Here is a 12,578-nt window from a genome sequence, read left to right on the forward strand (position 1 = left end):
ACCTTTAGACAAGTACCACCTTAGCAGATATAGAAAAAGCACTAAGATACACTCTATATATGAGAATAAAAACACATCGTATGATTTTATGATTAATTCCCCTGAATTCATGAGTTTGCACTTGTTCCACCGGCCACTAAAAATATGATAAAATCTTGAAAAACTCAAGAATATTGCACAAAAGTGTTTCTTAAATGGAGCATGTCAAAATTCATATATTTACATTACAGCGTGCATGTACTCAATCTGGGGTCAGTTTCACAAAGACAAGCCACCCATCATATCTGCTCCACCATTATCATGACTATAGCGAGTCTATGAACTATTAACCGAATGAAAGCCTGATTACCAGATGGTATTGAGCAGCTGTTGAACTGATAAAACCACTGAATTAGAGAAGGAGAACCAGGACTCCCTATACTGCCACATACAATCGCGCCATCAGCTGTGGGAAGAAAATTGGGGGTATTAGGGTCCTTGTCGATGGTGCGCGGAGACAAACAAAAACAATTCTGCATCTCATCATTAGCGTCTTGGTATCTGATTCAGGCAGGTAAGTCCAATTTCCCTAAAAAACCTTCATGGCTGGTTTAAGCACTATGATGGTGACATGTACTTGTGAATCTATACATGTAAGCTTATACAGTAACACAAATCTTGTTTCACAAAGACTTCTCTTTACATTTAATTCATCACATCAAATGAGACATGTTCCCACAAAATGAGATGAAAGTCATATTTTTTTTTTTTATTATGTCCAAATTCATAATCTCTGAATCATAAGCTTTAAAGTGATGCGTAACGTGTCAGGGTTACTCCTTCACTTTGTGTTCAAAAGTTACAATTTCAATGAAAAATTGTGTGTTCTGGCATGCTCAATGAATCATACCTCCTTTTCTTCTCTGATGACTTTCCACTCATTTTGCAAGTCTCAAATGTAAGAATGATCTAAGTCTTTATGAAATTGGCCAGATGTAAAAAACAAAAGCTCACACCTCAAAGAGTATACTTTTAGAATGAAATTTTTCTTCACCAAGGTCATACTTCACCATGCAATATTTCTTGAAGGTTTGCTTCAGGAATGTAATTTTTTACCAAGCTAACAGCCAATAGCTGTTCTGCTACTGGGCTGTTACAATTGCCATACCTGATTGACTGGTAAGAAATTAGCCTGCTCAAATAGACTCCCATATGTTGAGCAGGTATTGGCTCCTGTTGTGCTGGTAACTTTTATTGGCTTACGGTATACCATTGTGTAGCTTGTTATACTGTCCCAATGTATGCAGGTGTATGTTCCTTACTCCTAGCAGAAAATGCCAAGAAGTCTTACCCAAATGTACATTCTGCCAGTCTGCATGGCTGGAGCTCGAACCAAGGACCTATACAATGTATAAGCCTGCACCACTGTTAGCTACCAAAGTGAAGAGCTAGTTCTTCATAAGTACACAACACATACCCATGACATTAGAATTGTGAGACTTGGCCTGTACTGCTGAGCTGCTTTGTGCAAGCCCTTTCCTTCATTGTATGGGTCTGTGTATCTGAATTACTTTTTCTTCTTTGGTGAGTCTGATCTCAGGTTCTCTGGTCTAAGCTCTGAATACTGTTTCTGTAATGCAATGAAAACAAACAAGTACATGTGTAAACTAAAATCAAAGATGCTATCAATGTTTTAGTCTGTGCTACAGACCATAATACCTATATTGTCCATAACAAGAGAAACTACTGGGTTCCACACTCACAGAAACCAGAGTGGTACTCGCCACGAAGTGGCTTGATGTGTTAGCTACACCGCTTTATCGCACCTTTAGCTCCAAAGCCGCAAGCCCCTCATTTACTCCTCGCCAATTTACGGCTCGACCCCCTCAATCACAAGTAGTCTTTGAAAAAGACTATCAATATTTAGAATTCATATTTCTTTCTTTTTCCTTCTTTCTTTCCTATCTTTCCATCCCTCCCTCTTCCTTCTTTCTTTCTTTAGGCAGTAACAACATACAAAATGTCACCCTTAACACACTATATAAAAGTAACATTGCAAAGGGTCTGGCAAAAGTGATAAATTTATCTTGCTAGAAAAAATATTTGTTCTAATAAGGAATACCTGCCCTTCATAATAAAATTACACACCCAAATTACTATTTAGGAGATACATTACAGATGGGCACTTTTATAAAAATATGCAAAGAGCAAATATTCACACAAAAAGCAATTTGGTAAAAAACCAGTAGCAATCAGGGGGGATGGGTAAACATTGCCCCCCCCCCAAATTTGGGTTTTGTCTCCCCTATCCAGAACAAAAATTCACACTATTATGACACAAATTGCATTTTTTTCAAACTTTTCCCCCATTTTCTCTTTGCTGCCACCACAAGAAACCCACATTAAAGTATTACTTACTATTTGATTATCAGATGGCATCCGCGATAAGAAGTCTAGAAGCTCATTATTGTTAATAGCATGAGGGGCTCGTAACTTCTTGGTAAACTTGTTGATACCTGAAAAGAATGTGTTAATTCAAGACAACTGTCAAATATTTACCAACAACAGTTTTTAGCTCTAGTTTAGACCCATGACAAAATCTCAACCAGTCAAGTATCAATAGCTAATTTATATTCTTGAAGAGGTTCATTAGGTTTGTAGAAACTCAAATACAATATTTCATCTTGACAAAACCAATTTGTTTTACTGACCTGACAGTTTCGACCATCTTGGACGATGGTCATCTTCAGAGTGATGTTTTTTTCGACTTCTGTACACCAACAGAGGGCGCACCAGCGCCCAGAAGTGGGTCGTACACATGATTTATATTTTTTAAATTTGTGTTAACCACCACATATTTTCTGTTTCGTGGAAAAATATATAAGCAGCGTTTTGGTGCAGCCATGGGGAGCCCGTGTCCCGGTTGTCGCGAACTTGTATCTGGAGTTTCTGGAGCAACAAGCTATAGCAACAGCCCCCTTGGATTGTAAACCGCGCTTATGGAAACGTTACGTGGATGACATTTTAGGATAAAGGAAGACCAAGTGGAAAATCTCACCACGCATCTCAATCAAACGGACCCCACGGACAGCATCAAATTTACGTATGAGAAAGAGCGAGAAGGATCCATACCGTTTCTTGATACTTTGATTGTGCGCAAACCCGATGGTTCGGTCAAGCTACTGGTCTACAGGAAAGCTACACACACAGACCAGTATTTAAATTTTGCTTCACATCACCCTATTCACCACAAGTTGGGCGTGATCCGCACATTATTGGACAGAATGAATAGTGTTATATCTGAAAAGGAGGACAAAGATCAGGAGGAAGGCAAAATCAAGCACGTACTTAAACAATGTGGCTATCCCGAGTGGACGTTTAATCATGTAAAAAGCACGATGGATAGTAAACAACAGGCAACAAAGCCCAGTAAGAACAAGAATTCCACAGAAAAAAGCAAAGGACTTGTTATAGTTCCTTATGTTGAAAAAATGACGGAGACAGCTACTCGCATTTTTAGAAAACATGGTATAGCTACTGCGGTACGTCCCCACACTACATTAAGAAAAGTGTTGGTTCATCCAAAGGACAAGAGAGACTCCATGAGTACCACGGATTGCATTTATGAAATCCCCTGTGCAAATTGTGACAGTACTTATGTAGGAGAAACTGGGCGTCGCTTCGAAACAAGACTGAACGAGCATAAGAAAGAGACAGAGAAAGTAGCGCGCAGTAAAGGAACTTTTACTCGACAAACAAGGAAACAATCGGTCAGTGAACAGTCCAAATCAGCGATTGCAGACCACGCTGCACAACAAAATCATATTATCAATTGGAAAGATGCCCAAGTCCTCGAGAAAGAATGTAATTCGGGAGCCCGCCGTATCCGTGAAGCAATCTGGATAAGGAAGAGAGCACCGAACACCATGAACAGAGACGAGGGGGCCCATTACCTTAGTCATGTGTACGACCCACTTCTGGCGCTGGTGCGCCCTCTGTTGGTGTACAGAAGTCGAAAAAAACATCACTCTGAAGATGACCATCGTCCAAGATGGTCGAAACTGTCAGGTCAGTAAAACAAATTGGTTTTGTCAAGATGAAATATTGTATTTGAGCTAATTTATAGATAGATAGATAGATAGATAGATAACAATCTTTATTCAGGGTATTTCATTCAGTTTACAAAAACTGGTCTCCCATGAGACCCTGATAATAATTACATAATAGAAGATTTTAACAAGTTTTACATATCAAGAGATAAATTACATAATACAAAAGAAAATCAAAATTGAAAAATGTTTACATACATGTACATGTAGGTAATATTTACAAATCAAGATGATAAAATGTATTTTATAAAACATGAATTTTAACAAACAGGTAGTGAAATGTAGTACTAACAGAGGTGGAAAGGTGTGAATTATATGCTGATAAGTGTGCACTAAATTCTTGCATCACACGCTCGCTGCTCACGCTGCATGCTCATAATTTGGACGTCGTGGTCTGAAGGAACCCCTGGGCCAGTTCTAAACAGTTTTATGTCAACTAAATCTGTCTTGTACCTGCCTTTAAAAGTCAGAATAGAAGCCCTATAAAGAACTAATATAAAGAACTAATTTGTGAATATGCACAAAAGGGAAAAACCTTTAAAAACCAGTTTGCGCAAGTGTCGTTCCCTTTCGTTGAGCTGATTGCAAGGTACACGCTTGTGCAAAGGGGACAATGTTCCTGGATGTATGAACAAGTAAATTCAATTTCAGACTCTCTAGCCAAGGGCCCATACTTATTTTCATGGGCGTACACCTGACTTACCCCATGCTAAGATGAGTACACGTAGAGGCACCAGGTAGAGTACACATGTTGCTATACATAGTACAATGACAGCCAGCCATGACAACCAGGGCACAGTGAAATTAAATGTGCTGCACAGGAATAACAAATTGTATCAAGTAGAATGAGTTTATTAATATGTATACCAGTGTACAATTGACATGCGATTCAATTGCCCATATGTTCCACATTAAACCTACAATCCAGGGAAAAAATAGTTGGCACACTTGCATATAATGGAAATGCATGCCCTATCAAAATTGGAGAGGCAAGTGAAACATACATGCAATATATGTGAAGTACAGACTCCCCCTATATCTCACCCTTCTCCAATCCCCACTCCCCATCTTTCAATGTTGGAGGGTCTCATGGACCTGTTGAAGCTTGTTGACAACATGGCTTGGTCCAACATTGAATTGGGGGAGCAGGGGCAGAGATATACCAAAAGACAGGCAAAGTGTGCCAACCTTTTTTTCCTGGATTGTAGATCGAAGACCTTTGATCAGTGACTGTAGATGGGCACACTACAGGAGAAAACCTGGGGACTTTCAAATCCGGGGGTACGAGGGTGCCCAGTTTTCTGAAAAATTGCGCAAAATCAGCCTATTTTGGGCACATTTCACCAGCTATGCTCCCTGGGCTTTGTCGGTTCTGGATACACCCCAGTAAATATCAAAAATTGGGCTGATGTTGCATGATTTGTAGTTGCAGAACACAGGAGTGAGTGCTTGAGCTCCTATTCTGCCTTAAAACCTTAAATTACCCCAATACCATAAAAATTTGCCTATTAATGGTGCATATGGGCTCTCTTGACATTATTGGGATTTTAGGAACAAACTAAAAGTGCCATCCCATAAATATCCCACAAGCAAACATGGATACAGACCCTTAATTCTTGTTGGGAATTTCAGTGGCAGTAGCTCTATATTTGTAAGTGAAATTTACTCTAAAGCAAAGGAGCCCATGTGCACTTTATCCCTCCATGTAAAGTAAGTTGACTTACTTCTTGACTCTTTCTCCAAAACAAGCCACTTCATCCAATGTGTTCTGAATGGTTTGACACACTCTCTCAATGGTATGCAGCTTTTCTTTGAAACTTCTTTTAGATCCCTCCTGTGAGAATCGAAAATGGACAAAATAATATAACTCAATCATTACAAGTTGCAGGCTAGTAGCAGTAAAAACATTTTTGTTCAACAAAATGAAAGTATAATAAATATTTGAGGGAACAGGAAGGAAAGCTTGTGTGAATTGACATAATAAATTGAGAAAGCAAAAAAAATCAGAACCATTGGGGATCAAACTAAAGTATTTTCCACCCAGATGGCAGTGATGTTAAAGCGTTGAGGTGGCTGTTTCTCACGTAATCTATACGGCATCTTTAGTGTACACCTGCACTTTGAGCAAACTAGCGATTTGTAGCTGCATCCAATGAAATGCGCACTGACGTCACTGTCACATCAGGGTGGAAAATGCTTCAGTAAAGATTCACTCTAGTTCTGTGAAGCAGTTTGATAAGCCCTTGACCGGAAATTCTTAGTGCACTGGTTCGATCCCCACCAGTTCTGATTTTTTTCCCTCACTCAATTTATTATATTTCAGTTCCCTCAAGCTTTTCTTTCTGTTTAATTATTATTCTCTAATGTCGGCATCCTTTATTTGCGATCCTCACATACATTATTTGTGCTTCGCATCATCTTACGCCCTGCTGAGGATGACACATTTAGGCCACCTTCGTAATTTAAATATTTTAGGAGTACATCCTACAAAACTTAAAAGAATGTAAAGATAAAAAGAAATAGATTTGCAAAAATATTGATCAATTATTGGCATATCCATAAGTGTACTATAATTGTGAAAATTAAAAGAAAAAGTAAAAATAGAAATAAAATACATGCTAATAAGCCTGAAATGTATGAATAAGTTAATTATATCTGTTGGTGCGATAAGCAGTTCAAATAGAGAAGAATGTACTCAAAATCTTTCAATTATATCAACTGTAGCACCTTTCACCTGCACTGTCATGCAGATTTCTTATATGATATGAAAATAAATAAAATGGTAAGTACATGTTGATATTTAAACAACATGGCTTACTATAAATAAATAAAACGGCATCCATACTTGCATATTATATAAAAAAAATATACATAATTATAATAATATTTACAAATTACTTAGAAAGCAATGTGTTAATAATATCACAAGAGCAAAAGCCATGTCATATAAACATTGAAATATTAAAATTATATACAAAATTAGTGCAGTTGATTTTTATGTAATCATGGAACATACCACATATGAGGCTGTCCCAACATGTATGTCATTCAATATTAGTTTTGAAACTTTGTAATATTTTTTAGATATATATATTAACGATACAAATTGAAAGTTTCAACAGGTTCACCATTAGAAAAGTTTAAAGCTTTCTTCAGGATTAGCTCTGATTTCTTCAGGATAGAAATATGAATTATGCATGGAGACCGCCCCTCCTCTACAGGATGTGACATAATTGACATTTTGTGGATGTAGTTCATGATCATGCAAGAGTCATGTGATATCACTGTAATCTACACTTTTGAATGACATGAAATTGATGCTTGTTTCATAGCAAAAAACCAATTCTGTCAAATGAGTTCTCACAGCCATCTATAGACAACACATCTTACTCTGCACACCTCTTATCATAGCCACATATTCAGAAGGCCTAGTGCAACCTATTTTGAACTGCTCTTTTCAGAGCCATCAGTTCCTCAGAATATGACATTTTCAACCACTAGGTAGAGGACAGCCCACCATTATTAAAGATAACAATAGACAAGGCATTCTGCATGCATACTTCCTAATAATTTTGTCCTGAGCAAGTCATAGCTAATCTTAACCAAAGCTTTAGCTCATGCAAGTCTAACACTGAACCTGTTAAATCCCTCAATTTGCAGTTGTTCAATCACAAATAAAACACATGTTATCAAGGTTAGAATCATCAGCAATATCTGTGGGCCAAGTTTATATTTTCTGTACTTTTTGGTTAAGGGGCACTACACTGGCCAATTTTGTGCCTATTTTTGCATTTTTTTCTCAAAAATTATAGCGCATTGGTGACAAGTAAGATATGTATATTATAGGAGCAAGGACTACAACTACTGCACTGAAAATTCAGCAACTCAAAGCAAGTAGTTATTGATTTATTGATCAAATATTGGTTTTCCTCATTTTTGACTGTAACTCCACAACTGTTGTCTGTGCTGAAATAAAATTTCCAGTGCAGTAGTTGTAGTCCTTGCCCTATAATATACATATCTTACTTGTCACTAATGCACTATAATTTTTGAGAAAAATTCAAAAATAGGCACAAAATTGGGCAGGGGTGTAGTACCCCCTTAACTTCTCTCAATAATGTGCTCTTTCTGGTATGTTGACATTTCTTTTTTCTGAGATAAAATAAATACAATACCATAAAATTACAATGAAGGGCTTTCAAATTTAAGTTGGGCAATCTACTAAAACATCCGTTGTTAACTGGTGAAATTGTGTGTACAAGGAGTATTATTAGGTAGTGGTGAGGACAAGATGTGACTTATGACACATGCTACTTTCTCAGAATGAATTTTACATCAAATTTATTATGCTGTTTGAGCCTTTTAAAGGTTTCTTTCAAATTAAAATGTGTTGTATTGTGGATCTTTTAGCATACTTTTGATGTGATATTTTTCATAATGTTAGACAGGCGCGGATCCAGGCATGGGCACACCGGGCCCGTGCCCCCCCTTTTCGAGGGTCCTAATTTTTTTAAATTTTTTTTTTACAATTTTGTTGGAAAAAAACACACAAATAAAACCCCTCACTTTTACTTTTCATTTTTACATCAGCGGCCTCCCATGCCAGTGGCGGATCCACGCAGGGGCACACCCGGACCGTACCCCCTTTCATGGTCCATGAATTGGCTTCAATTTGGCCTTTATTTTTAATTTTTTCCAAATACTAAGGGGGAGCATCCTCCCTCAGACACTCTCCCTCCGCGTATGGATAAAGAGGTCAATATATAGGCTTCTTTTTTGGACCAGGCTTCTTTTTTGGACGGCTAAAAAATGAGAGAAGAGAAAGCTCGAAAATGAGAGAAAGAAAAGAGGAGTAAATGGAGAAGACCAGGTGAGAAGAAGGGAAAAAATGATGCACCAAATGACTTAAATGGGACCTTCATTTTGCAAAATTTTCCAACTTATGAGGTCTGAGGAGAGATAAACAGGTGACTGTTTTCACTTCTGTTTTGAACATCCGTACACTTTATGTTTTAAACTTAAACATGTTGTTTAAGCAATATCATTAGGCCTACAGTAATCTACGAGTGGCTTCAATTGTGCCTTCATTTTCACATATTTTCTAACTTCTCGGGGGGGGGGGGGGAGAATCCCTCCTCAGACCCCCCCCCGCGTGTGCATAAAGAAGTTGAAGTTCACTTTAGCAATAATTGACACGATAGTGTAAATTTGTTGACGAATGACTTAAAATTTTCCATCAAATGGTTTCAACTGGGCCTTCATTTAGCAAAATTTTCCGACTTCTCAGGAGCCGCTCTACGTATGCATAATGAAGTTGTCATTTTCACTTCTGCTTTGGACACCAGACCCTTTATGTTTAAAGCAATAATTTACACATTAATAGTGGAAAATTGTCGACGAATGACTTCAATTGGGCCGTCATTTCACAAATTTTCGGCTTTTTCAAATTAAAACTTTACACAATAATAGTGCCAAAATGGTCCACCAAACATGCCAAATGGCTTCAATTAGGTCTTCATTTTGCAAACGTTTCTCACTTTTGAGGTGGGCACATCCCCTCAGACACCCCCTGTGTATGCATAAATAAGTTATTAACCTTTTTCGCTTCTGTTTTGGACACCCGTTCCCGACCCTTTATGTTTAATGCAATAATTTAAAACTTGTGGACAAATGACTTTAATTGGACCGTCATTTTGCAAATTTTCGGCTTTTTCAAATTAAAATTTTAGGCAATAATAGTGCCAAAATGGTCCACCAAATGGCTTCAATTATGTCTTCATTTTGTAAAAGTCTCTCACTTATGAGGGGGCACATCCCCCTCAGGTATACCCCTGCGTATGCATAAAGAAGTTATTAACCTTTATCGCTTCTGTTTTGGACACCCGACCCTTTATGTTTAATGCAATAACTTGTGGACTAATCACTTCAATTGGAAAGTCATTTCGCAAATTTTCGGCTTTTTCAAATTAAAATTTTAGGCAATAATAGTGCCAAAATGGTCCACCAAATGGCTTCAATTATGTCTTCATTTTGTAAAAGTCTCTCACTTATGAGGGGGCACACCCCCTCAGGCACCCTCTGTATGCATAAAGAAGTTAACATTTAAGCTTCTGTTTTGGACACCTGACCCTTTATGTTTAAAACAATAATTTACACAATAATAGAGAAAGCTTGTCGACAAATGACTTCAATTGGACCGTCATTTCAAAATTTTCGGCTTTTTCAAATTAAAATTTTACACAATAATAGTGCCAAAATGGCCCACCAAATAGCTTCAATTAGATCTTCATTTTGCAAAAGTTTCTCATTTCTCAGGGGGCACATCCCCTCAGACACCCCCGCGTCACGCAAGCGCTGACGTTAAATAAGCTTCAGCGCCGATGGTTCTAAGTTTGTGCCCCCCCTTTTCAAAATTCCTGGATCCGCCACTGATGTTAGATGTCTGATTGTTTTCTTAAGATTCCATGCAATTTGGTGCTATGTCCACAATGTAAAATATAACTTGAATAAAATCATGCTAAACTTAAATCCTGTGCCAGGTCAAATTGTGCTCGATTCTAAAAAGCCTTTCTCAAAACTGTGCTTTAAAGTTGATTCATAAACAAAATTTACTTAATTTACTAATTTGAGGAAATTTAAAAACATGAATAAATGTGCTTGATTCTGGAGAATGTGCTTTTTGAAAAAATATCCATGAAACCTTGCACTTTTATTTTAAAACATTCAAGTGCTATCATAAAAACAATTTATGGTGTTAAATAATAGATTTCTGAAATTCATTCCTAAACTTACAAAGGCTACAATTTTTGCTTTGCCCTTGCCAGACTTCTGGAAAGCTACCTGTTCAACTAAAAAATTACCTGCCTTGGACGGCAGGACAGGGTCTATTTTTACGGTCTGAACAAATGAGTTGTATTTTTATGCAAGGAAAAAAAATAGAATATTAATATTGTATGAGAGAATGTTTCTGTTATCACTTTTTGTATGAAGATACTATTAGTGCATAAAAGAGCAACCCATTACCAAAACTTGCATCTTTTGATGTGTGTGTCATTGGTATTTAATTATATCCCACTGAAAACAGTCAAACATTTTTATTAAGAAACCTTATTACTATTTAGATCAAGCTAATAAGAGGTGTTATACCAGACCACAAATATCAAAAGTAAATCATAAAATGAAACCAAAGAAACAAGTAATTTGAATATTTACATTAGATGTCATTAGACATACAAGACACACCCCTATAATTAAGAAGGTGCAAGGTCAGAGGTCAACCCCTTATGTGGTTTTAAGTCAGCATATACCATACATACCTCTTTCTTTTTCTGCATGAGAAATAAATGCAGGAAAATTGTCACTAACTACATTGACTATGTCAAAATGACAAAATTCTAGTATTCAGGGGTACACACATACACATAAAAACACATAACTTACAGACAATTCAATTCATGCACCCCCACACACCCCTACATCACCAACAATCATGGACCTGTATTGTGTGTGTGATTGTTAACAGTGAACCGTTGACCCACACACACAGATATATCATAATCCAAACATGGACTTCAGTGATCCAACGCTAACCGTGGACCTGGTATTACACCTACGATAGAGAACCCTACCCCAGATTCAAAGTTATGCTGTATAGCACCCTCGGCCGCTGTCTTACGACCATAGTTGTCCACATTTCGCAGTGTGTGGTTTTTCACTAGATACGTGTGGACTCAAAGTCCATGTTTGTAGGTGAAAGCAAATGCACCCCAACATACAGCCAATGCTTTAACAGAGCAACTGCTTTTGTTACATGAAAAATGTCAATTTAAAAAGTCTTGTAACTTGTAAGCTTGATTTCCAAAGACGAATATAAGTTAATATAATATAAGAATATTCTAATTGTAACATTGGGAAGAAAACAAGAACTAAATAATAAGAGTGGTGTCAAATAACATATTATCACTCACATTAATATTATATTAATAGGTTTTGGCACATACATATCAAAATCAACTTAATTAAGGCATCGTCAGAATTAATTTAACATCATATGCCTATTGGCTGGTTTAGGTACATGTGATTTATTCTGTGTAAGAAAATAAGCAGGGGTCAATGCCAAATATGAGCTGCCTTTAGTCATGCTCATACATATCTTCTCTGTCTCTATTCAATTAACACACCCTACCGACACAACAAGACATGTAATATTAAACTTACATTTGAACATCTGTGATACATTATCAAGGGTTACAATAACTTACATTGAAAACAAACAAAATCAATTTTGTTACTCAATTATTAGGCCTACCTTTTCTTCGTCTTTGTCATCATCTTCATCTTCACTTTCAACATAATCCTGTTACCATAGTTACAAAACAAAAACAAGATGGTTAGGTCAAGATCTTATTTAGTGATGAAACCAAATGACATCTGAAGTTCTGCATTGCAAAGTTGGGTACAATTCTGGTTAACCATGCGCACCCTGTGTTT

At 37.1% G+C, this 12,578-nt stretch overlaps 1 protein-coding gene across 1 annotated transcript in view; it reads right to left on the reverse strand.

The window, feature by feature from the left end:
* Nucleotides 1-355: 355 nt before the first annotated feature.
* Nucleotides 356-12,578, reverse strand: part of LOC140158779 (multiple C2 and transmembrane domain-containing protein 1-like) — a 240,123-nt gene continuing 227,900 nt past the window's right edge. Inside the window, exons 18-22 of the mRNA XM_072181991.1 lie at nucleotides 12,397-12,444; nucleotides 5,813-5,922; nucleotides 4,792-4,901; nucleotides 2,398-2,495; nucleotides 356-1,609 (exon numbers count right to left, since the gene is read on the reverse strand). Of these exons, the coding sequence (XP_072038092.1) occupies nucleotides 1,547-1,609; nucleotides 2,398-2,495; nucleotides 4,792-4,901; nucleotides 5,813-5,922; nucleotides 12,397-12,444 (429 nt within the window). The 3' untranslated portion in view covers nucleotides 356-1,546. The remainder of the gene's footprint in view (nucleotides 1,610-2,397; nucleotides 2,496-4,791; nucleotides 4,902-5,812; nucleotides 5,923-12,396; nucleotides 12,445-12,578) is intronic.

Source organism: Amphiura filiformis, chromosome 8 (genome assembly GCF_039555335.1).
Source record: "Amphiura filiformis chromosome 8, Afil_fr2py, whole genome shotgun sequence".
Taxonomy (NCBI): Eukaryota; Metazoa; Echinodermata; class Ophiuroidea; order Amphilepidida; family Amphiuridae; genus Amphiura; species Amphiura filiformis.